Raw genomic sequence first — 24,981 nt, forward strand, 5'->3', positions numbered from 1 at the left:
TTGTGGGTAGTTGTCTTATTGGCAATCTTATTACATATTTAAATTTTTATACGTATCCATCCTTCAGAAAAGTTGTTCCAAATGTAATGAATCCCCTCCAGGCTTGCCTTTATCTTAATTGGAACAATTTTTGGGATACGATTGCTTTCAGGCAATCTGTAGACTTATACTGGTGGCTCAGAGCATTGCCCTCACGTCAATCATTTTATTCTAAACATTAAGGAACATCTCAGATTCTTATGATTGTCTTGCTTTAAAAGGTAAAAACAAACAAAGGGATTGAACTTTAACAACTTTCCTACAGGGCTCACACTACTTCAGAATTATAGGGAGAAGTTACTTCTCTTTTTGAAACTGATAGGGAGAAGTGGTGAGATTTGAAAGAGAAGTGCTCATTCGCGCGGTGCGCTACAATAATTGGATTTTACAATAGTATAAAGGGCCATATAATATATGTAAATAATGTTCTTTTTATGTTGTTCAATTCATATGAGTAAAAAATTACAATTAAAGTAACATTTGAAATTAAAAGTTGTTTAAGTTTTACTAGGGTTCTTGTGAGAAACTACCAACTAAATATCTAGCACTAAAAAAAAAAATTATTTTAAAAAATGTAAAGAAATTATAATATATATCAATTACAATTTAATTAAAAATTATCTTGTGTATGAAATTTAGTGTTTCTCATAAAAAAATATAAAAGTTATTAAGCTGGGCCACAATATATTGATATTAGTATAATAGTCTCAGAGTTAAGCAACTTTAATCAATAGTTTGAAACAATCCATAAAAAATATAGGGAATTATATACACCAATCAATTAGATGTAACCAAAAGTCTCTTAATGCGTGTGGAATGCGTAATTTTTAAAGGCAGTGCTTTAAGGCCTGACTTTTAAGTCATGAGGTTCATCTTTTCATACGCAATCTATGCAGGGGGTCTTTTGGCCAGAAATAGATCCGGAAATGTTCGATTTTCTCCTCTTCTTTTTATGGTATGATATGGTTTTTGTTTCTTTCATTTACATTGTTTATTTTATAATAATTATTTTAATAATGTTTGGCGGGGATACAAATCTCTAAAAAAAAATGTTTCGAGAAAGAAAACAACCAATAAAAATAAATAAGACAATCTCCGACTGATATCATGGTTATGGAACGACCATTTAACTTCAAAATTATTTTTTTTTTCTTTACCGAAAAATATTGTGATCCCCCAATTTGGAGATAGTATATATTGTGATTAAACAGATGACAAAACAAGAAAAAAAAAACTGAATCCAAATTTCCCCATACCTTATATATATAGTGTTAAATCTAATTCTATTTCTATTCCAATGTTATTTTTAAACAATCATGGTCTATATAGATTTCTAAAACGAACCAATTATTTTCAAAAGGGATAGGCCGGGGTTGGAGGAAGGGAGGAGGGACTGGCCGATTACGATATATTTATACAAATAAAAGCCGATTAACTTTTGATCGATCTTTTACTGGTCTTTTCCCTCCTCCCGAAACATACAATATGTAGGGGATTTTTTTTGAGAATCAGTTGTCTAGCACATGTTGTTAATTATTATAAAAATAATGATAACAAACGACAATAAATGTCCCACAAAATGTACAATAAATGCTGTAGAAATTAAAATATACATGAAATGAAGCGGATTTCTTTTTAAGTAGGGAGACATAGGTGCAGAAAATATTATTAGAAGATTTTCTTCCAAAAATAACTGTTTTTTACAATCAAGGGGTAGATGTGTTGGGTTGTGGAAGAGGTTGATAGTACGAGCTTTCCAATGGAGCCGTCACTTTAAACACGTGTATTCAATGATCTATAAGCACGATCTAAAATATTCAAGATAAAGTTTTCAAAATTATTAATGTACATGTATGAAGTTATATTTTCCTATGTGTTTCATTTATGAAATAATCATTCAATCAAGAGTCTGGTTGTTCTTCGATAATTGTATATATGTTATTGTAATTTTTCCATATTGCCCATTGATTTGAAAAGAAGTTTATAACTAGTACAATGTTATCCCTAATACATTCTATCCTATTCTATTAAAATCTGTTTTTTTTTTATATCCTATCATCTATTCTTTTCGGTTCTTTTATATCCTATCATTTTCTATCCTGTTCTTTTCCATTCTATTATATTCTAATCTATTCTAGTTATAACCAATCATATTACGTCTAGATGACACACAAACACGTGGGACGTTGTTTGTAAACAAACATCATTATTCTGTAATATGACCACGTATTCATCTTACTTAATAATTATATTGCGTATAAGACAATCTTAAGTTAAGATCTTACAATAATATTGTGTACAAGACACACGACGTTAAGCTATATTACAATTCGGATTTTAAAAAAAATATCTAAATTAACGTAGGAAACATCCAGTGTATATGCTGGGATTCGAACTCAAGACCTTTAGCATATCAAGCCACAAGACAACCACTACACCAGGACGACTGGATATGGACTACCAGTAATTTAACATACTTAAAGGAAGCAATATGTTTTTTATAAGTGGGGCGAGTTGGCAGACCTTTATTCAGTGGGGTTTAAACCCCTTTCGTTAATACATTTAAGTGAGTTGTCAGTGAAAAGTAAAATCACAAAAATACTGAACTCAGAGGAAAATCAATTCGGAATTGTTCAGTTTGATTTTACACTTTTTTAAAAGTGGGGCGAGTCGGTAAACAAGAGTGGGCGATTTTTTCTTCTTCAAAAAGTGGCGAGTTGACATTGTTTAATATCTACTAATCGTGTTCGGGTGTCAAACAGGGTATAAATCATAAAGTAATGTATAAAGTATATTATAATGGTTGTGTGGCGTTCTAAACTAGATTTTATGAATTGTAAATGGTTTTTCGTTTAATCTTAATTTTAATATTCAAGATAAAAAAGTGACCTTATCATACGTTGTCTTTTACCATTTTTTGGGTGTATGTTTCTCTTTGATCTTTGATGCTATCATAGACTTCTACTCATTGATGTATTTCAGATACACAGAGAGGATCATACTTTAGAAGGAAGATCTATTCTTATTGTTTTAATTGCTGATTCATGGACATCATTTTTAAATTCATATTATGTATTCCATTTCTTTGAGTACGCACGAACATAAAACTGTTGGTAATTTAAGTATGTCCATTAGAGACTTATGTTAAGGACAAGACTTTAATAGTGTAATTTAGCTCTTTTTTGACGTTATATATGTATAATGATTCAAGACTTAGTACTGTTTTGATATATTGTTATATTGTGTCATTTCCAATCAGCTTAACTAACTTTAAATTCTTTTCAGAACAAGCTTATAGCCGCTTACAAGATGTTCCGTCAGATGCTGTAATTGATACTTTGACAGAAAAGAACCTGATGATTGCGTTGTTCACTTAGGGCTTTAATTGTGTCTTAGCATTGGGAACATTAGGAGTACTTTATACAATTTTCCTAGGGATGTGAATGGTCAGGTTCATGATCTTCTCATTAAATGGAAGAATTGCAATGAATCCAAGATGCTGAAACTAACAGTATACCGACTTATGGTAGCTCTAAAACATATTAAAGCAGCGAAAGAACTTAGTTTTGTGGAGAAAACATATGGTGTCGAAAAACACCTGATATGTTGTATGTTGTGTAAAAGAAGATAACAAAACATGTAAAGGTAGTAAGCAAATATGACTAGTACAACATAGTCTATTGATTCATAGACAATAGCTAGTAGTAAATTTATGTTCTGCTTCCCTATAATTATTTGATAATCAAAGGGTCTGTAAACAGATGCTGCAATCACGTTTTTTTAGTATTGCGAGTGAGAAAGTTCAAATTCTACATAATAAAACAAAAGCAACGTACGCTAGTGGCTTCATTTAATTCAATTATATAATGAACAATACGTTCTATAAGCAAGGACAGTTTTTCATTCATACTACTTCGAAAATTATGGAACCAAAAAAGGCTACCATTTTCGCCAATTATGTAAATAACTATTTCAACGTCAAACAAGATATATTTATAGAAACAAACCACCTTATCTTCTTTTTATGTTTGAAGTTTTGTGCTTGTTATCAACATGGTTGTTATTCTGAATATCATTCCTAAACTGTGAACGCATGCACTGTGTGTTCCTTCAGTTCTAGTACACGTTGTAGCTCACCTGGTAGAAAAACCAAATTGAATTCATTTTGCATCTGTCATCCGTCTCCTGAATATCATTCCTAAACTGTGAATGCATGAACTGTGTGCTCCTTCAGTTCTAGTACACTAGTAATTTTAGTTCACCTGGTAGAACTACCTATTCAGTTTTTTATTATTATTTCGCGTCTGTCTTCCGTCGTCTGATAACTTTACAGTTTTATCCTCTGAAACTACTAGGTCAAATTGAACGATACTTCATAAATCATCATTTTTGTAATTAATTTGAAAAAAATATGTCCGATGATCCGCCTACTAATCAAGGTGGTCGACAGGGCTAAAAAAAAAAGAAGATGGGGGGAAAATGCCGGTTTTGCCTATCATATAGAAAACCGCCATAAATAAAAATATTTAAAGGGGTCACAAGAGTTTAGAATGTTGAGCTGTACCTATTGTCTATTGAGGTCAAAACTGTCAGACGACTTTTTATAGAAGTAATTGCACTTACATGGTGTTTTTTTCCCTTTCAATGGCAATGTCCATATCTTAAATACATTTTTGTTTCCACGATAACACAAATAATTGGAATATATTTAAACTATTTGAGAATCCTTACCAAAAATCTTTTTGAGAACCTCTCGTTTTGTATCAGAGTATTGTTTTAGATTTCCCTAAGCATATCTTGAATATTGCCATTGATATATATGAGATTAGGATATCATTTTGGGATCTTTACTCGCAGTACCTCTAGTTTTACTGTTTTTTTTACTGTTTCTTCTGAAATTGTCTAATGTTGTATAGTAATAATATTGCACATGATTTTAATGTACATAACCCAATAATTAGTAAATTTACAAGTTTTTCCTTTTTAGTTTCCAAGCTTATATTTTTCAAAGGAAGAATAGAATGACCAATACCTTATTTTGTTTAGCATAAAACAGGGTATGCAGAATATTTGTCAATTATCAATACATTCTGTTTTTTTTTCTCTCAACATGATGGAGTTGTATGTTGTAACTAGAGGCTCTAAAGAGCCTGTGTCGCTCACCTTGGTCTATGTGAATATTAAAAAAAGGAAGCAGATGGATTCATGACAAAATTGTGTTTGGTGATGGTGATGTGTTTGTACATCTTACTTTACTGAACATTCTTGCTGCTTACAATTATCTCTATTTATAATGAACTTGGCCCAGTAGTTTCAGTGGAAAATGTTAGTTAAAATTTACAAATTTTATGAAAATTGTTAAAAATTGACTATAAAGGACAATAACTCCTAAGGAGTCAATTGACCATTTCCGTCATGTTGACTTATTTGTAAATCTTACTTTGCTTAACATTATTGATGTTTACAGTTAATCTCTATCTATAATAATATTCAAGATAATAACCAAAAACAGCAAAATTTCCGTAAAATTACGAATTCAGGGAGAGCAACCCAACAACGGGTTGTCAGATTCATCTGAAAATTTCAGGGCAGATAGATCTTGACCTGATAAACAATTTTACTCCATGTCAGATTTGTTTTAAGGGCTGCGGTTTCAGAGTTATAAGCCAAAATCTACATTTCACCCCTATGTTCTATTTTTAGCCATGGCGGCCATCTTGGTTGGGTGGCCGGGTCACCGGACACAATTTTTAAACTAAATATCCTAATGATGATTGTGGCCAAGTTTGGTTTAATTTGGCCCAGTAGTTTCAGAGGAGATTTTTGTAAAAGATAACTAAGATTTACAAAAAATGATTAAAAATTGATTATAAAGGGCAACAACTCCTAAAGGGATCAACAGACCATTTTGGTCTTGTTGACTTATTTGTAGATCTTACTTTGCTGAACATTTTTGCTGTTTACAGAGTTTATCTCTATTTATAATAATATTCAAGATAATAACCAAAAACAGCAAAATTTCCTTAAACTTGCCAATTCAGGGGCAGCAACCTATCAACGGGTTGTCCAATTCATCTCAAATTTCAGGGCAGATAGAAATTGACCTGATAAACAATTTTATCCAATGTCAGATTTGCTCTAAATGCTTTGGTTTTTGAGTGATAAGCCAAAAACTGCATTTTACCCCTATGTTCTATTTTTAGCCATGGTGGCCATCTTGGTTGGTTGGCCGGGTCACCGGACATAATTTTTAAACAAGATACCCCAATGATGATTGTGGCCAAGTTTGGTTTAATTTGGCCCAGTAGTTTCAGAGAAGATTTTTGTAAAAGATGACTAAGATTTACGAAAAATGGTTAAAAATTGACTATAAAGGGCAAAAACTCCTAAAGGGATCAACATATCATTTTGGTCCTGTTGACTTATTTGTAGATCTTACTTTACTGAACATTTTTGCTGTGTACAGTTTATCTCTATGATAATATTCAAGATAATAACCAAAAACAGCAAAATTTCCTTAAAATTACTAATTCAGGGGCAGCAATCTACCAACGGGTTGTCCGATTCATATCAAAATTTTAGAGCAGATAGATCTTGACCTGATTAACAATTTTACTCCTGTCAGATTTGCTCTTAATGCTTTGGTTTTTGAGTTATAAGCCAAAAACTGCATTTTACCCCTATGTTCTATTTTTAGCCATGGCGGCCATCTTGGTTGGTTGGCCAGGTCACCGGACACAATTTTTAAACTAGATCCCCTAATAACGATTTTGGCCATGTTTGGTTAAATTTGGCCCAGCAGTTTCAGAGGAGAAGATTTTTGTAAAAGTTAACGACGACGGACGACGACGGACGGCGGACGCCAAGTGATGAGAAAAGCTCACTTGGCCCTTCGGGCCAGGTGAGCTAAAAATTATATTTGTATACTAAGATGTTGGAACCATCTGTTTTGTCTTGGTTTACTGTTTACTGTGTACTTGTTTTTAATTGTCAGTTCATCTCTCTGTATGTCAGTTATCGCATCACATAACATGAAGTGAAGGATCTCTCAAAATTAACATTGGAATGAATCAAAAATTCATATAAGGAGTCGTTTGTTAGAACATACTCATCCCTTCTCGTCCAATGAAAAGTCAGTTTTACACCCTCTAATTTTCATATAAATCAGATGTGGATACTCAAATTTCCAAAGATCTAAGTAAATGCAACCCATGTCTCTTAAAAGGTGCATTATCATTATAGAGTATTTGACCTCTCTTACCATTACACAACTATTTCACACCATTAACAAATTAAAAGAAAAAAATAGGCCAAATCTTCACAACTTCAATACTTTTATAAATAATGGAAAACGAGGGGACACCATTGATTTCTAGTTTTCATCAATGCCAGTCTTATCAGACTCTAAACATGAGGCACCGTCTGATTAACAACTATAGGTCACCATATTGCAAATATTGTTTTTTTTCTTCTTATGATCAAATATGATTTTGTGAATTTTTATGGTAAATGAAAAAAAATATTTTTGTGAAAAAAATACGGGTATGGTATTTATTATAAGGAACAGAATAAGGTAACGAAATGAGGTACTGATTTGTCTTGGTCCCGAAATGTCTCCCGCCCTGTCTACTAAATATGTCTTCTACGATGCCAAACTGTCTATCAATCATGTCTACTAAATATGTTTCCTACGGTGCCAAACTGTCTATTAAACTTGGAGCTGAATCTTCCGAGGTGGCAAACTTACTGTCCTGTAGGCCTCAGATCACAATTAATTCCCTTTGTTCGTGGTCTAGGAATATAGTTCCCAATTATTATATGGGGTATTTCTTCCCAAGTAATCTGTCTACTGTTTTCTTTGAAATGTTTACTATTTGAGTGGTCGTATCAGTTGCATATATATTGAAATAAGTAAAACATGTGGAAAAAAATGATTGTTGAAAGTGAAAGTAGTGATTTGGCCAAAATGAAAGTAGGGTAGAAATCAGCCTTCGTCATTTATTCAAGATTCAAATCCTACCATTGGCATGCTAATAGGGCCCTCAAAAGAAAAAGCACTGATGGATTGTACTGGGACAAGCATATTTTATTAGAATAATAATGGTCTATAAGCAGTTAAATTTATTTCATGTTTGTGGCGGTGCAAATTTTTTAATTTAATTTGACTTCAACTAAAAAATGCATTGTAGCCAAGGGGAAGAATAATTGTGTTCTGATGCCTGTAAAGTTACCTTATCTACAAAGCGCATCATTGATTCGGATTAGTAAGACTGGTTTCCGAGAATAGTATACCTTTTACCTGCTAAAAAAATACTTGACAAAGAACCAGTTAAAAAGTATCGGCGTGTATTTTCCGTGTATATAATATGTACATTTCTGTAAATAAATTTTGTGCATGTGTAACGTTCTGGTGGAGGATTTCATTACAATTTGGAATAACTTGTGGATATGTTAACATTTTTAAAAACTAACCCATTAAGGAAACACAGCTAGGTGTGTGTGCTCCAACACTGGAGGGATTTACATAAAGAAGAAGAAGATCGGCTGCAAGATAAACATGTTGAAGAAAAATGTTTTGAATTTGAATGAACAGAATACAGAAACATGTCAAATCAATATTTGTTTTCTTGTTTTTTGTTTATAATTATTTGTTTATCAAAATTGGAATAATTTTGTTTTTGAATAATTGCACTTGTCCCAACGGACAAGCTTGATACAGCTCTTACTTGTCCGACCTTTTTCCCCACTGGTACCGGGCAATCGGACAAGCGTTATTGTCGAAGCATGGTTTCATAAACAGAATGACAAGGAAGGGATATCATTGGTTTCAACCTTTGTTGTATTAACAGAATTACATGGAAAGGATATCATTGGTTTCAACCTTTGTTTCATTAACAGAACGACAAGGAAGGGATATCATTGGTTTCAACTTTTGCTTCATTAACAGAACGACAAGAAAGGGATGCCATTGGTTTCAACCTTTGTTTCATTAACAGAACGACAAGGAAGGAATATAATTGATTTCAACCAGTGTTTCATTAACAGAACGACAAGGGATACTAGACTATTCAAGGAAAATAAAACATTTTTTAAAACCGTATGTCCCCGACAATGTGCCATTTTACCAAAAGGAGGCATACATGATAAAAGGGGGACAAAAGATAGCATAGGGACAGTCAAACTTATAAATCGAAAATAAACTGACAACGCAATGGCTAGAAATAAAAAAGACAAACAATAGTACACATGACACATCATAGAAAACTAAAGAATAAGCACCACGAACCCCACCAAAAACATGGGGTGATCTCAGGTGCTCCAGAAGGGTAAGCAGATCCTGCTCCACATGTGGCACCTGTCGTGTTGCTCATGTTATAACAAATCTGGTCTGTAGTATAATTCGGTACTTTGCTGAACACCTGTGATGATTACAGTTTATCTTTATCTATAATTATATTCAAGATAATAACCTAAAACTGCAATATGTCCTGAAAATCATCAATTCAGAGGGCGATAACTTAAAAATCCGATTTGGCTGATCATTTCAGGGCAGATAGAACTTGACCTAATGAAAACTTAAACTTCTTGTCTGGTTTGCTTTAAAGACTTCTGTTTTTGAGATACACGTATAAGCCAATTGAAACACTGCATTTTACCCCTATGTCCTATGTTTAGCCGTTGCGGCCATGTTTTGCCGAATCAGAAAATAAAACACTAGTGTTATTCTACATATTCTAAGGATAATTCAGCTTACATTTAGTTGGAATTAGTTCAGTTGTTTCAGAGAAGAAGATGTTTAAATTAGTTTACACAGGAGAGACGACGACGAACGAACGATGAAGGACGTCAAGTGATGATAAAAGCTCACATTTCCTTTTGAAAGGTGAAATAAAAAGTAGTTAGTTTTATTTGTTACTTTTTGTTTCGGGCACATTTATAGCCGACTACAATGGATATTTTTGGGATTTCAATGAAACGTAGAGCTTCTTATGATGAGTTATTTCTTTGCTTTCTTTTCAAACTATTTATGCTTGGGATATATGAATTATTTCTTTGCATTATTTTCAAACTATTTATGCTTGGGATATTTGACAAATTAAGCAAAAAAATCCCCTGCGCAAAAACTTCCATGTTTACAGTATATGGTATTGCTTCAGCTCATTGTAGAAGGTCGTACAGTGACCAATAGTCAGGTTCATCCAAGTCATTTGATCTTTGATGGATGTTTGTTTCACTGGCAATCGTACTACATCTTCTGACTTTTATTTTATTCAATGTTTATTCAAAATTATAGAAATATTTGGCCGTGTATAGAGTATAATGCAAGTTGCAATCTAAATCATATATCATTTTTCGAAATATTGGAATCATGACTTACATGTAGTCATTAGGTAAAAACATACGTTTAAAAAGATAAAACTATTACTATTATATGCAGTTACAACAATAATTTGAAAAAAACCTGAACAATAGATAGGAATTAAATGATAACTGTAGTGACAAGAAACAAACCTTCTCTATTCACATAAAAACATAACATACAAAACAAAGATACAATTTATTTAACAATATTCATGTTAGACAGAACGCGGCTGGATTAATTCATGATGTTCAATTCTTGTCTTTATTACAGTTTATATTTCCTCAAGTAGGATCTGACCATACTTTGTGATGCCTTTTAAGCTATTGAACAATTCTTTGACATCTTTTGCTGACTCAGTGGTACTTGCTCTGACTTTTTCTTTGGTTTTGCACCGATACCTGTCACGTTTTCTGAACCTCTAAGGGTATTAGGATCCACATTCTCAAAAACGTTCTGTAAAAGTGTTCCTTTTCCAATGTTTGCTAATGCCTGTACAAGTATCCGTATTGTAGGTTTCACTGTTCTGTCTTCTCTCCAAGTGAACAAGACTTCTCTGTTCTGTTCTATTAGCTGTCGTGGATATTTATACTGAATACTTTCCAGTGTTGCAGTTGCGAGCCCCATTTCAGTGCCAAGTTGGAAAAATACCTGACCAATTTTTGGAGCTAAAGCATCTAAAATTTCATCTGTTGGAATACAATCTAGGTATTCTGACGGAATGTCTGAAATGACAGTATAAATTAACACAAATAATTTAATATAGCCTATTTGAAAAATAAGGAAAACCAGTAGTTCGATGATATATTATAGACCAACTACTATGTATAGCGGCCTTAGAAAACTGTTTGGCTGCCTGGTGTCTGGTTGAAACTTTAACAACATTTGATTAAAGGACAGATTTCTAATTCACTTTTGATCAGATTGTTCAGATTTTTCTTTTATTCCTTTCCTTTTGCGTAAGGCAGGGAGAACACCTCTTCCATTTGCTTTTTTCTATTATCTTAATGATCTTAAATTGTTTTTACTGAATAATAACATAAAAGGATCGTGCACCTGTGTCATTTTGAACACTGATGATTCTGTCTTAATGGCAGAATATCATATGAGTTTACAAAGACAACTGGACTACTAATATGAATTTTGTGAGATATGGAAATTAGAGTAAATGTGTCTCAAAGTTCAACGATTGTTTCTTTTTTTTTCTTGCAAAATGCAAAAATGGCGACCGCAGTGCAAACCATGTCTGGTAACTTTGACAACTGTTCACCCAAGTCACAATTTATAAAAGTAAACCATTATAGGTCAAGGTACGACCTTCAACACGAAGCCTTGTCTCACAACAAACAGCAAGATAAGAAATTACCCCAAGTGTAAAATCATTCAAACGAAAAAACCAACAGTCTAATTTATATAAACTAGAGGCTCTTAAGAGCCTGTGTCGCTCACCTTGGTCTATGTGAATATTCAACAAAGGGCACAGATAGATTCATGACAAAATTGTGTTTTAATGATTGTGATTGTAGATCTTACTCTACTAAACATTCTTGCTGCTTACAATTATCTCTATTTGTAATGATTGGCCCAGTAGTTTCAGTGAAAAATGTTAGTAAAAATTTACAAATTTTATGAAAATTGTTAATAAACAGCTGCCCCATGAGCGCATGATACGCCCGTCGTCTTGTGTAGAAGTTTTATGTAAAATCATAAATGGTTTCTGAGAAAGTTTTTAGCAATAACCATATATTGGTTTTGAGATATGGCGGGACATGTGAAACCCCTCCTTTTTTTTTTTTACAAAAAACTAAATATCACTAAAATAAAATTTTGAATCAAAACCAAAAAGTATACAGATCTTCAGATTAATATAACAAAGAAGTGTGTAAAGTTTTAAGCAATAATCATAAATTGTTTTTGAGATACGGCGCGACATGTAAAAAAAACCTCCACCTTTTTTACAAAATACTCAATAACTCAAAAATAAAATTTGAATCATCACCAACAAGTATAACAGATCTTTGGATTAATATAATAAAGAAGTGTGTAAAGTTTTAAGGAATAATCATAAATCGTTTTTGAGATACAGCGCGACATGTAATAAAATACCCTCCCCCTTTTTACAAAATACTGAATAACTCAAAAATGAAATTTTGAATCGTTTTAAGCAATAATCAACAAAAGTGCACACACTGAAATGTCTCGCCTTCTATACTTATCATTGATATTATGCTGATAGTCCTAAGTATAAAGCTAAACTTTACAAGCTAAGCTTTATTACAACTGTCACATAAACTTAACATTAACCAAGATAACTAAACAAAGAGCAATGCACCTTGAAAATGAGGTCAAAGTCATATGAACCATGCCAGGCAGACATGTACAGCTAACAATGCTTCTATACAACATATATAGTTGACCCATTACTTATAGTTTAAAGAAAAATAGACCAAAGCACAAAAACTTAACACTGAGCAATGAACCGTGAAAATGAGGTCACGGTCAAATAAAACCTGTGCGACTGACATAAAGATCATAAAATATTTCCATGCACCAAATATAGTTGACCTATGGCATATATAGTATTAGTTAAGAAGACCAAAACTCAAAAACTTAACTTTGACCACTGAACCATGAAAATGAGGTCAAGGTTACATGACATCTGCCCGCTAGATATGTACACCTTACAATCATTCCATACAACAAATATAGTAGACCTATTGCATATAGTATGAGAAAAACAGACCAAAACACAAAAATTTAACTATAACCACTGAACCATGAAAATGAGGTCAAGATGTCATATTCCTGACTTGATACAGGCATTTTCTAAATTAGGAAATGGTTGAATGAACCTGGTGTTATAGCACTAAACCTCTCACTTGTATGACAGTCGTATCAAAGGAGTAGGTTCTGTAAGACCCCTTTTTGACCAAAGAAGCTTAAATAATCCCAAATACATTTATGAATAATTAAATAAAATTAAAACTTGTCAAAGATGCAAGGGGTATAGTTTAATTCGACAGATACAAGGTTTGTCTATATATTGACTTGAAAATAAACAAAACATGTTACCTTTTATGTTTTAAACAATAACTCGAGACATACATCAGATGCGCGTTTCGTTAAAGAAGGACACCTGCCAGTTGGACATGTACACCTTACAGCCCTTCCATACACCGAATATACTAGCCCTATTGCTTATAGTATCTGAGATATGGACTTGACCACCAAAACTTAACCTTGTTCACTGATCCATGAAATGAGGTCGAGGTCAAGTGAAAACTGTCTGACAGACATGAGGACCTTGCAAGGTAGGCACATATCAAATATAGTTATCCTATTACTTATAATAAGAGAGAATTCAACATTACCAAAAAAATGAACTTTTTTTTCAAGTGGTCACTGAACCATGAAAATGAGGTCAAGGACATTGGACATTTGACTTGACGGTAACTTTGTAACATGTAGCATCTATATACAAAGTATGAAGCATCCAGGTGTTCCACCTTCTAAAATATAAAGCTTTTAAGAAGTGAGCTAACGCCGCCGCTGCCGGATCACTATTCCTATGTCGAGCTTTCTGCAACAAAAGTTACAGGCTCGACAAAAATCGCTTTTGCGACATGTGAAAAAAACACACCCCTGTTTTAGTTACAAAGTGCCATAACTCAAAAAGTTTTAATCTTATTTTCATCAAAAAGTATACAGATCATTTGACCATCATAAGAAACAACTACTTAAAGTTTCATGAAATTTGGATAAGTCGTTCTCAAAATTTTGACGGCCGTATAAAAATTGACAATAAAGGGCAATAAATTATTGCTATTTACAGTTTGTCTCTATCTACATGTATAATAATATTCAAGATAATAACAAAAGCGGCAAAATTTCCTTAAAATTACCAATTCAGGGGCAGCAAACAACCAGTTGTTCAATTGAACTGATAATTTTAGAGCAGATAGATCTTCACCCCCTGTCAGATTTGCTCTAAATGCTTTGGTTTTTGAATTACAAGCCAAAAACTGCCTTTTACTCCTATGTTCTATTTTTAGCTATGGTGGCCATCCTGGTTGGTTGGCTGGGTCACTGGACACAATTTTTAAACTAGATACCATAATAATGATTTTGTCCATGTTTGGTTAAATTTGGCCCAGTAGTTTCAGAGGAGAAGATTTTTATAAAAGTTAACGACGACGAATAACAGAAGACGAATGATGACGGACGCCAAGTGATGAGAAAAGACAAACGAAAAACACTTATGAACCACATATACAAGTCTGGTAATTTAAGAAGGATGCTTCAGATAGGGATTCAAAGTACGGTTTGGTTATGAAAAGTCCTATGTTTGTACTAGTGGATGTGGACTTTACTATGTACTCACGTTTACTTAGGAATATATACGTTCAAACTTCAAAGTTCAAGCCAAATAACATCAATGTTAAATTATATATCAGGCCTCAGCGTGCAGTGGTGGATCTAGAACTAAGGTGGGGCCCGCTGGCGAATACTGACCTGAATCCAGGTCCGTTCGCGCCCATTCACGTTCGCACCCACTCAAGTTCACCCCTTTCACTTTCGCACCCTACAATGTACATGTTTGCACCCAAAGTCCGTTTGCACCTTACATGTTCGCGCCCAATTTTAATTGGTTTTGTGTTTAATAACTATAGCTTTGTAAGCAAGTTTTGGCAAGTGTATTCTTATATTTGTTGTCATTGTCTCAAAATAAAGTGAGACAGATTTTTTTTTTGTGTTGAATAAATCTTAATCATGTTTTGGATAGTGTATTGTTAAAAAGAATAATAATCCTTTCTAAATAAAGTGGGATTCTGTCAACGTTTTATTTTGTGTTGAATAACTCTTAATCATGTTTTGGTTAGTGTGTTGCTATAACTTTGTTTCATTGACTTGTTTCAAAATAAAGTGAGATTCTGACTACGTTTTGTTTTGTGTGTTGAATAAATTTTATCATTTTTGTGTTATAATAGTGTATTGCTATATTTTATTGTTTCAGATCAAAGGGACCAAGCTGTTAAAAACAATTATATCTTTTGTGTTTTTCATTTAAAATCTTGAATGTTTTACCCATATCAAAGCAATTTATAACAACAATCATGATTTTCCAATTATTCAACTGGAATTTTAATTAAAATTGGGCGCGAACGTGTAGAGTGCGAACGTGCGAGGTGCGAACGTGTAGGGTGCGAAAGTGTATTAGGCGCGAACGAACCTGAAAATTTAATGTACCAAAAAAAACAAACATGAACATGAACAAGGCAACAGTACCAGTTTAAACATTGTAAATTTATCAAGGTTAACTTAAATATTGTTCGGGTTGGAAGAAGTTATTGTATATTCATTGAAATTGAAATAACAAAATCATAGGAACAATATCCATGATTTTATTTGAAATCATAAAGGTAAGTACCAACACCTCCTTGCCAAAATATACTGATACTTTTTTTTTTACAGAAGTCAATTCAAATGGTCCACTCATTTGACAACATGGCCCATTATTTTTTTAAATGGCCCATTGAATTTATTTTTGAGGGGCCCTGGGCCCATAGGAAAAAAAAAACACCTTCCAGATCACTGGAAAGGGGGGGGGGCTCCAGTCATGCTTCAGTGATTTCCTATATAATCAACCAAATTTCTCCAACAAAAGGGGGGTGTTTAAACGATCTTCAAGTCAGGAATGGTATAAAACACCTTAAATATTCCTGAATGCTTTCATCTTATAATTCTGTAATTGTCATATATTACACAGATCTGTAGTGTTAATAAATAATGTATACATATATTTTTGGAGGATAAATCAGGATAAAAGGGGGCTTTTTTTAACATTATGTTTTAATCGGCCACTTTTGCTATAAATCAAATAACTATAATATGTATCCCTTGTTAACATTGTTTTTAAATTCAGACCGGATCAATATAACAGCCTTAATAATAAAGAACCTTAGTGAGCACGCTCACATACCCCACGTCCCCTTATTGTCATTGGAGAAATTAAATAAGTATAAGAAAAAAAAATTGTATAAGAAAAAATATTGCATAATAATTTCCTGTCAATATACATAGTATGTCCTTATTATCTATAAAATTTCATGAAATTCTGGTGTGTGTTTTCAGAGGAGTTGAGATGACAAACTTTGCAGAAGTACATTGAAGCAAATAAGTTTATAGGGGCATAACTCCTAGAAAAAAAATTGAACCGTAATTTCCTGTTGATATGCACATCTACATAGTATGTCCTTATTATCTACAAAGTTTTATGAAATTCTGTTGTGTGGTTTGAGAGACGTTGCGATGACAAACTGTTGCAGTAGTACATTAAAGTAAAAAAGTTCAAAGGGGCGTAACTCCTAGAAAAAAAATTGAATCAATTTCCCGTCGATATGCATAACTACATAGTATGTCCTTATTATCTGAAAAGGTTTCGTGAAATTCTGTTGTGTGGTTTGAGATGAGTTGCGATGACAAACTGTTGCAGTAGTACATTAAAGTAAATAAGTTCAAAGGGGTGTAACTCCTAGAAAAAAAATTGAATCGCAATTTCCCGTCAATAGGCACAACTACATAGTATGTCCTTATTATCTGAAAAGGTTTCGTGAAATTCTGTTGTGTGGTTTGAGAGGAGTTGCGATGACAAACTGTTGCAGTAGTACATTAAAGTAAATAAGTTCAAAGGGGCGTAACTCCTAGAAAAAAAATTGAAACGCAATTTCCCGTCGATATGCACAACTACATAGTATATGTCCTTATTATCTGAAAAGGTTTCGTGAAATTCTGTTGTGTGGTTCGAGAGGAGTTGCGATGACAAGAAACAGGACTGACGGAGTGACGGACGGACGGACGGACTGACGGGTCAAAAACATTATACCCACCGCAACTTCGTTGCGTGGGGTATAATAATTAGTTTCACTGGCTATCAGACTAGTCCTGTTTAAAATAAATCAAAAATATTCTTCAAACAACACATATCACTAAATACACATGATGGTCTGTGGAACTCAGACTGGAAGTTTAGACCTCATATCATTTGGTTGTATTAATATTGATTTTTTTTTGTCGCAAATGTAACGGTCTGATGTCAGAATGGTGTTTTTTTTCAGTCTTCCATCTTCAAAGAATATATTATTGTGTTTACCGCAGCTTGTAGCCTGTCTATTAAAATAATATCAGCGGAATGAATTATTGAGAATATTCTATTTCTTGTTTTGTTCTCGGTATTTGATTGTTAACGCTCGTAAATAATACTTTGATTGAAAATATCTGTTGCCTAAAGAGAAAATTTAGGCATAGTTTGTTTTATGCCACCAACATAATCTTTTATTATTTATATTTATAATGCCATTAACATAGATATGTAATGATCTGTACCATATGTTATGAATATGTACATTATGAAATACAATTTTAACAGGCTTATATAAGTACCTACAATGATGTGGCAAGTTTTTATGAAACTGTTGCTATCATAACATTTATTGACAGACGAGCATCTAATAAGTAAAGTATTTGAAATTGAAAAAACAAGAATGTGTCCACAGTACACGGATGCCCCACTCGCACTATCATTTTCTATGTTTAGTAGACCGTGAAATTGGAATAAATTCTCTAATTTGGCATTAAAATTAGAATGATCTTATCAAAGGGAACATGTATACTAAGTTTCAAGTTGATTGGACTTCTACTTTATCAAAAACTACCTTGACCAAAAACTTTAACCTGAAATTTGCACTATCATTTTCTATGTTCAGTGAACCGTAAAATTGGGGTCAAAACTATAATTTGGCATTTAAATTAGAAAGATCATATCATAGGGCACATGTATACTAAGTTTCAAGTTGATTGGACTTCAACTTCATCAAAAACTACCTTGACCAAAAACTTTAACCTGAAGCGGGACAGACGGACGGACGAACGAACAGACGGACGGACGGACGCACAGACCAGAAAACATAATGCCCCTCTACTATCGTAGGTGGGGCATAAAAATATATTACAGATGTTTTTAACAACAGAAAAGCAAAAGATTTGGAAACAGGGATGTTTGAATAATCCGACTACACTAATAAAAACCATTATATTAGTGTCAACTTAAAGCCTCGTAAAACATGAACCTGTGTCAAAAAATGGAAAGTAATTTCCGACAAACATTTCACATTTTTCAACTTGTTTTGATCATTTCTACTTTTAATGGAAACAATCATATCCAATAATTTGTTTGCTTGCTTTATACAACATTACTATTCAATAAAACATTCACTTATTATCATTCAAATAACAGTTGTATTATTTTTCTTAATTTGTTCTTTTTGACGGAAATTTTCTTTTCTTTTTGGAATCTGCCATATATTAGATATCAGAATACAAGTTACAATTGTTGCAATACTAACCCAGTCGCACTATTCACATTAATAAAAACCTTGCGATAATTTCTGAATTTACAGTATTTACCTATTAGGTTAACAAAAATATTTACAGCTATTAAGTTATGTTTAAAACTTCCAACAAGTTACATCAGAATCTATTCAGAAGAATCTACTATATTTGTCATTTACAGATGCTAGTTACATACCTGTTTCTGCTATTCTGATTCTTCTTACCTGAAAAAATAAAAATTATACACTATATAAAGTTTGTGTGTTTAAAAACAATTTTTTTCTGGATTTACAAAAACTATTTATTTTCAAGCAGTCACTGAACCAGAAAAATTCATAAGGCCGGGTTCCACGTAACCCCGCTGATCACCTATTATTGCTGCTGGCAGGTTTATAATTTAAAGTTGATTTAACAAAGAGTCCATTTATCATAAGAATTCAGAATTGTAAAAAAATCAAACTTTTCCTTGAGATGCTATATTTGGGTCTTGGAGATTAGCGTCTGTCCAAGTTTCAGAACACATTATGACGGTTTACAACCTTTTTATATGTCATAATAAGAGTGCACACGCTGAAATGTCTCGCCTTCTATATTCTATTGATATTATGTTGATAGTCCTAAGTATAAAACTAAGCTTTATTATAACTGTCACATAAACTTAACATTAACCAAGATAACTAAACAAAGACCAATGAACCTTGAAAAAGAGGTCCAGGTCAGATGAACCATGCCAGGCAGACAAGTACAGCTAACAATGCTTCAATACAACATATATAGTTGACACATTACTTATAGTTTAAGAAAAATAGACCAAAACACAAAAACTTAACACTGTGCAATGAACCGTGAAAATGAGGTCACGGTTAAATAAAACCTGCTCGACTGACATAAAGATCATAAAATATTTCCATACACCAAATATAGTTGACCTATGGCATATAGCATTAGATAAAAAGACCAAAACTCAAAAACTTAACTTTGACCACTGAACCATGAAAATGAGGTCAAGATCACATGACATCTGCCCGCTAGACATGTACACTTAACAATCATTCCATACAACAAATATAGTAGACCTATTGCATATGGTATGAGAAAAACAGACCAAAACACAAAAATTTAACTATAACCACTGAACCATGAAAATGAGGTCAAGGTCAGATGACACCTGCCAGTTGGACATGTACACCTTACAGTCCTTCCATACACCGAATATACTAGCCCTATTGCTTATAGTATCTGAGATATGGACTTGACCACCAAAACTTAACCTTGTTCACTGATCCATGAAATGACGTCGAGGTCAAGTGAAAACTGTCTGACAGACACGAGGACCTTGCAAGGTACGCACATATCAAATATATTTATCCTATTACTTATAATAAGAGAGAATTCAACATTACAAAAAATTTGAACTTTTTTTTCAAGTGGTCAATGAACCATGAAAATGAGGTCAAGGACATTGGACATGTGACTGACGGAAACTTCGTAACATGAAGCATCTATATACAAAGTATGAAGCATCCAGGTCTTCCACCTTCTAAAATATAAAGCTTTTAAGAAGTGAGCTAACGCCGCCGCCGGATCACTATCCCTATGTCGAGCTTTCTGCAACAAAAGTTGCAGGCTCGACAAAAATGTAATCGCAGACGGTCTGTACATTCTAATTGTAAACACAAATAATTAGTCCATCTAATGAGAAAAATAATGTAAATGAAAATATATTTTCAAAACTTTGCATAAAATGTTATCTCTAAATATTATTCTTTTTATAAATTTCTATGAAGGTTTAACAAAGTATTTGAAGTGTAACAAATTTTAACCCCATCCTGTTTCTACTTTTTAACCGAAATAAACTAAGTTCATGTATCATTAAACAAGAAGCCTATTAAAGCATAATAGCGTTCACCTGTAATTTCAGTTTAAGGAATTTGACTAGTTGTAGATCTTACTTGTTGAACAAAATTGCTATTTACATTTTCTCTCTTTCTATAACTAGAGACTTTCAAGAGCTTGTGTCGCTCATCTGTTACTGTATTTACTGATGTCGACCATCTTGGTTGGTAGGCGGGGTCATTAGACACATTTTTAAAAAATAGATACCCTAGTAATGATTGTGGCCAAGTTTGGTTAAATTTGGCCCATAGTTTTAGAAAAGAAGATTTTTGTACAAGTTACAAAAATGACGAAAAGTTGTTCAATATTGATTATAAAGGACAATAATTCCTTAAGGGGTTCTCTGACAATTTTGGTCATGTTGACTTATCCAGAGATCTTACTTTGCTGAATATTATTGCTGTTTACAGTTTATCTCTATCTATAATAGTATTCAAGATAATAACCAAAAACTGCAAAATTGCCTTAAAATTACCAATTTTAGGGCAGCAACCCAACAACGGGTTGTAGGATTCATCTGAAATTTTTTGAGGATATAGATCTTATTCTGATTGACATTTAAATCTAAAAAAATTTGCCCTAAATGTTTTAGTTTCAATGATATAAAGCAAAAACTGCATTTTACCATTATGTTCTAATTTTAGCCATGTCGGCCATTTTGTTTGGTAGGTGGGGTCATCAGGTGCATTTTTTAAAACTATATACCACAATTATGATTGTGGCCAAGTTTGTTTAAATTTGGCCCAGTAGTTTCAGAGAAGAAGATTTTTGTACGAGTTACAAAAAATGACGAAAAAGTTGTTAAAATTGACTATAAAAGGCAATAACTCCTTAAGGGGTTGACTGACAATTTTTGTCATGTTGACTTATTTGTAGGTCTTATTTTGCTGAACATTATTGCTGTTTACAGTTTATCTCTTTCTATAATAGTATTCAAGATAATAACCAAAAACTGCAAAATTTCCTTAAAATTACCAATTCAGGGGCAGCAATCCAACAACAGTTTGTCCGATTCATCTGAAAATTTCAGGGCAGATAGATCTTGACCTGATCAACAATTTTACCCCCATGTCAGATTTGCTCTAAATGCTTTGGTTTTAAAGATATAAGCCAAACTATACATTTTACCCCCTGTGTTCTATTTTTAGCCATGGCGGCCATCTTGGTTTGATGGCCAGGTCATCGGACACATTTTTTAAACAAGATACCCCAAGGATGATTGTGGCCAAGTTTGGTTAAATTTGACCCAGTAGTTTCAGAGGAGAAGATTTTTGTAAAAGTTTACAGACGACAGATGCAGGGCTCCAGACGACGGATGCCAAGTGATGAGAAAAGCTCACTTGACCTTTCAGGTCAGGTGAGCTAATAATATTAAAATTACTAAATAACCCAAAACTGTAAAATTTCTTAAAAACTAACTATCTTTGAACAGTAACCTGACAATAAGGTGCCATATTGGCCTAAAGACCCCTGGCAGTTAGATATAATAAAATTGAGAATGGAAATGGGGAATGTGCCAAAGAGACAACAACCCAACCATAGAGCAGACAACAGTAGAAGGTCACCAACAGGTCTTCAATGCAACGAGAAATTCTCGCACCCGGAGGCGTCCTTCAGCTGGCCCCTAAACAAATATATACTGATTCAGTGATAATGAACCCCTTACTAAACTCCAAATTGTACACAAGAAACTAAAGTTAACATAATACAAGACTAACAAAGGCTTGAGGCTCCTGACTTGGGACAGGTGCAAAAATGCGGCGGGGTTAAACATGTTTGTGAGATCTCAACCCTCCCCTATACCTCTAGCCAATGCCGAAAAGTAGACGCATAACAATACGCACATTAAAATTCAGTTCAAGAGAAGTCCAAGTCTGATGTCAGGAGATGTAACCAAAGAAAATAAACAAAATGACAATAATACATAAATAACATCAGACTACTAGCAGTTAACTGACATGCCAGCTCAAGACCTCAATTAAACTGATTGACAAATTATGTCTTCATCATATGAATATCAGGCACAATCCTCCCCCTGAGGGGTTTAGTATCATACCATCATAACAAATATGAGAAGAACATAACCCGTGTCATGCCAACAACTGGTTTATTAATAATAAATGTGTTTAGTTCCGATGCAAAGACCCTATAAGTGAATCAATATTAACGCCAAAATATGTTTAACACTTCACCTATGTCAGTTTTGCAATTCCTACTTAAGTTTTTGAGATGAAAGCCAAAAAATACATTTGACCCCTATGATCTATTTTCAAAAACTGTCGCCATGCTTTTAAATGGATCAAATCCCCGAATACAGTATATAAACTAAATAGCCTAAGAACCATTAAATTAAACTGTTGAAGCATTTGGCTAAGTATTTTCAGAAAAAGATAATTTTTAAAAAGAAAAACTTTCACAACTAGTATCTCAATTGTTTGTAAAACAATTGAAAGGTCTTTCCTGTAAAAGTGATGTTTTCGTAATGTAATTTGTATGACCTTTCGTTTGATAACGACAAGCATACCTTCTGAAACTTTTCGCTTTTTACACTGAATGACCTCATCCGCCTACATTTTCGAGATCGGAAGTATGATAAATGTAACATAGACTTGATGATCTTTCATTTGATATGCGACAACGCAATGTTCTAGAAAGTTTGATTTTTGCACTTAATAACCCCATCCAACTCATTTTTGGAGGTCAGGAATTTAATATTTCAAATGTATACATCATGACCTTTCATTTGATATACAACAACCTTATCTTAAAAGAAAATTTATTTTATGCACTCAATGACCCTACCCAACAAATTTTTGGGGGACTTCAATTTAAAATTTGAAATGTACGCTTTATGTTCTTTCATTTGATATATGCGACAACCTTACAATCTGAATAATTAAATTTTTGCACTAAATGACCCCACCTTTACCCCTGGGATGAAAAATGGGTTTAAAATTTTCATTTTAGAGTAGAGTTTATTGAGACCTTCAATTTGATATATCAAATGACCCCATTTGACAAAGTGCCAAAAATGATGCAATATCAACTATATAAATAGAAGTTATGAAACGTAAAAAGTCAATGCAAAACATGAAAATTTCAAATTGATTTTTTGGGGTTTTTTTTCACGGAAAGTTTTTTGTACTTGGTCAAACATATAACAATTGTTATGATATTGTAATTATTATATTTATTTATGTTGGCCTAATTTGTGTTGTGTGGCCTGATAGTTGTTTACAGAATAATCTTAGAACTGTGCAGTTTAGAAATCACTGGAACAATTACAGAATGATTTGAACTTTCCAGAATGATCCCTATAAAAGATGCGTAATTTAAACTTCTACGTTATTCCAGAAACTTCCGTTATAGTTTCTAGAACTTTCCATTTATAGAATGTTCTAGAGTTTTCCGTGTCAACTATATATATATACAGACACTAAAGTAAAAGTCTCACTCTTGGATTTGGACTTAGACATCGATAGACATTAATATTCATAACATTTGGATTGACACTTTTTATTCTGCAAACAACATCATACTGGATTGTGACCGTAATATTCAGATTGGATTCCAAAAGATATCCGGATACAGATAAAGATAAAAGATTGGACTCATATTTTGACAGTTAAGTTGACAGTAATATTTGTGTAATACTTCTTGTAAACTTTTGTATAATAAATATTGTTAAATTTTAGTATTGATTTGTGTCTTTTGTTGGCTACAATTTAAAGGTTATTTCTGGCCGTAACACAATGTTAACCTCTTCAATTTCTAAAACATTTTAGGTGGTAACCTGTTGTTGATTCAGAAATACATGCCTCCGCTCGCAAAATTTCAAACTGCATTACCTCTAAAACGACAATAGATATCTCAAATCTGATAAATGATAAATGATCTGCACTTAAAGGACATCATTGTAGAAAAAAAAATTGGGACAATTTCAAAGTTCATCAAGGTCACAATGAATCATCAAATATATGATGCAATACCAAACTTGAGAACCGGAAGTCGTAGAGACATTGGACTACTACCATTCAACTCAGGACCTCTTGATCTGTTAAATGTCACAAGGTCAAGGTCATAGTACTCTTTGAAGGTCAAGGTGAAATTTCATCATGACCTGACATTGACCTCAAATTGAAGGTCTTAAAATACTGTTCATTTTTTAAGCTTATAGTAGGTTGATATCTGTTACCTTTTCAAAGATATACACACAAAACTATACTTTTTTTAATTATCTTGATGCAACTTTTGAAGAGACGGTCGGACATTTTTGAGCGTGTGTATAAAATGTAGAG

The 24,981-nt window shown here is 33.0% G+C and overlaps 1 protein-coding gene and 1 long non-coding RNA gene across 2 annotated transcripts in view; both read right to left on the reverse strand.

Moving 5' to 3' along the window:
- The window catches only part of LOC139498915 (uncharacterized), a 437,948-nt gene that overhangs the window by 304,623 nt on the left and 108,344 nt on the right, over positions 1-24,981 (reverse strand). The window lies entirely within an intron of this gene.
- The window catches only part of LOC139498899 (uncharacterized), a 99,969-nt gene continuing 85,571 nt past the window's right edge, over positions 10,584-24,981 (reverse strand). The window contains exons 17-18 of the mRNA XM_071287489.1: positions 18,984-19,011; positions 10,584-11,124 (exon numbers count right to left, since the gene is read on the reverse strand). Of these exons, the coding sequence (XP_071143590.1) occupies positions 10,718-11,124; positions 18,984-19,011 (435 nt within the window). The 3' untranslated portion in view covers positions 10,584-10,717. The remainder of the gene's footprint in view (positions 11,125-18,983; positions 19,012-24,981) is intronic.

Source organism: Mytilus edulis, chromosome 12 (genome assembly GCF_963676685.1).
Source record: "Mytilus edulis chromosome 12, xbMytEdul2.2, whole genome shotgun sequence".
Taxonomy (NCBI): domain Eukaryota; kingdom Metazoa; phylum Mollusca; class Bivalvia; order Mytilida; family Mytilidae; genus Mytilus; species Mytilus edulis.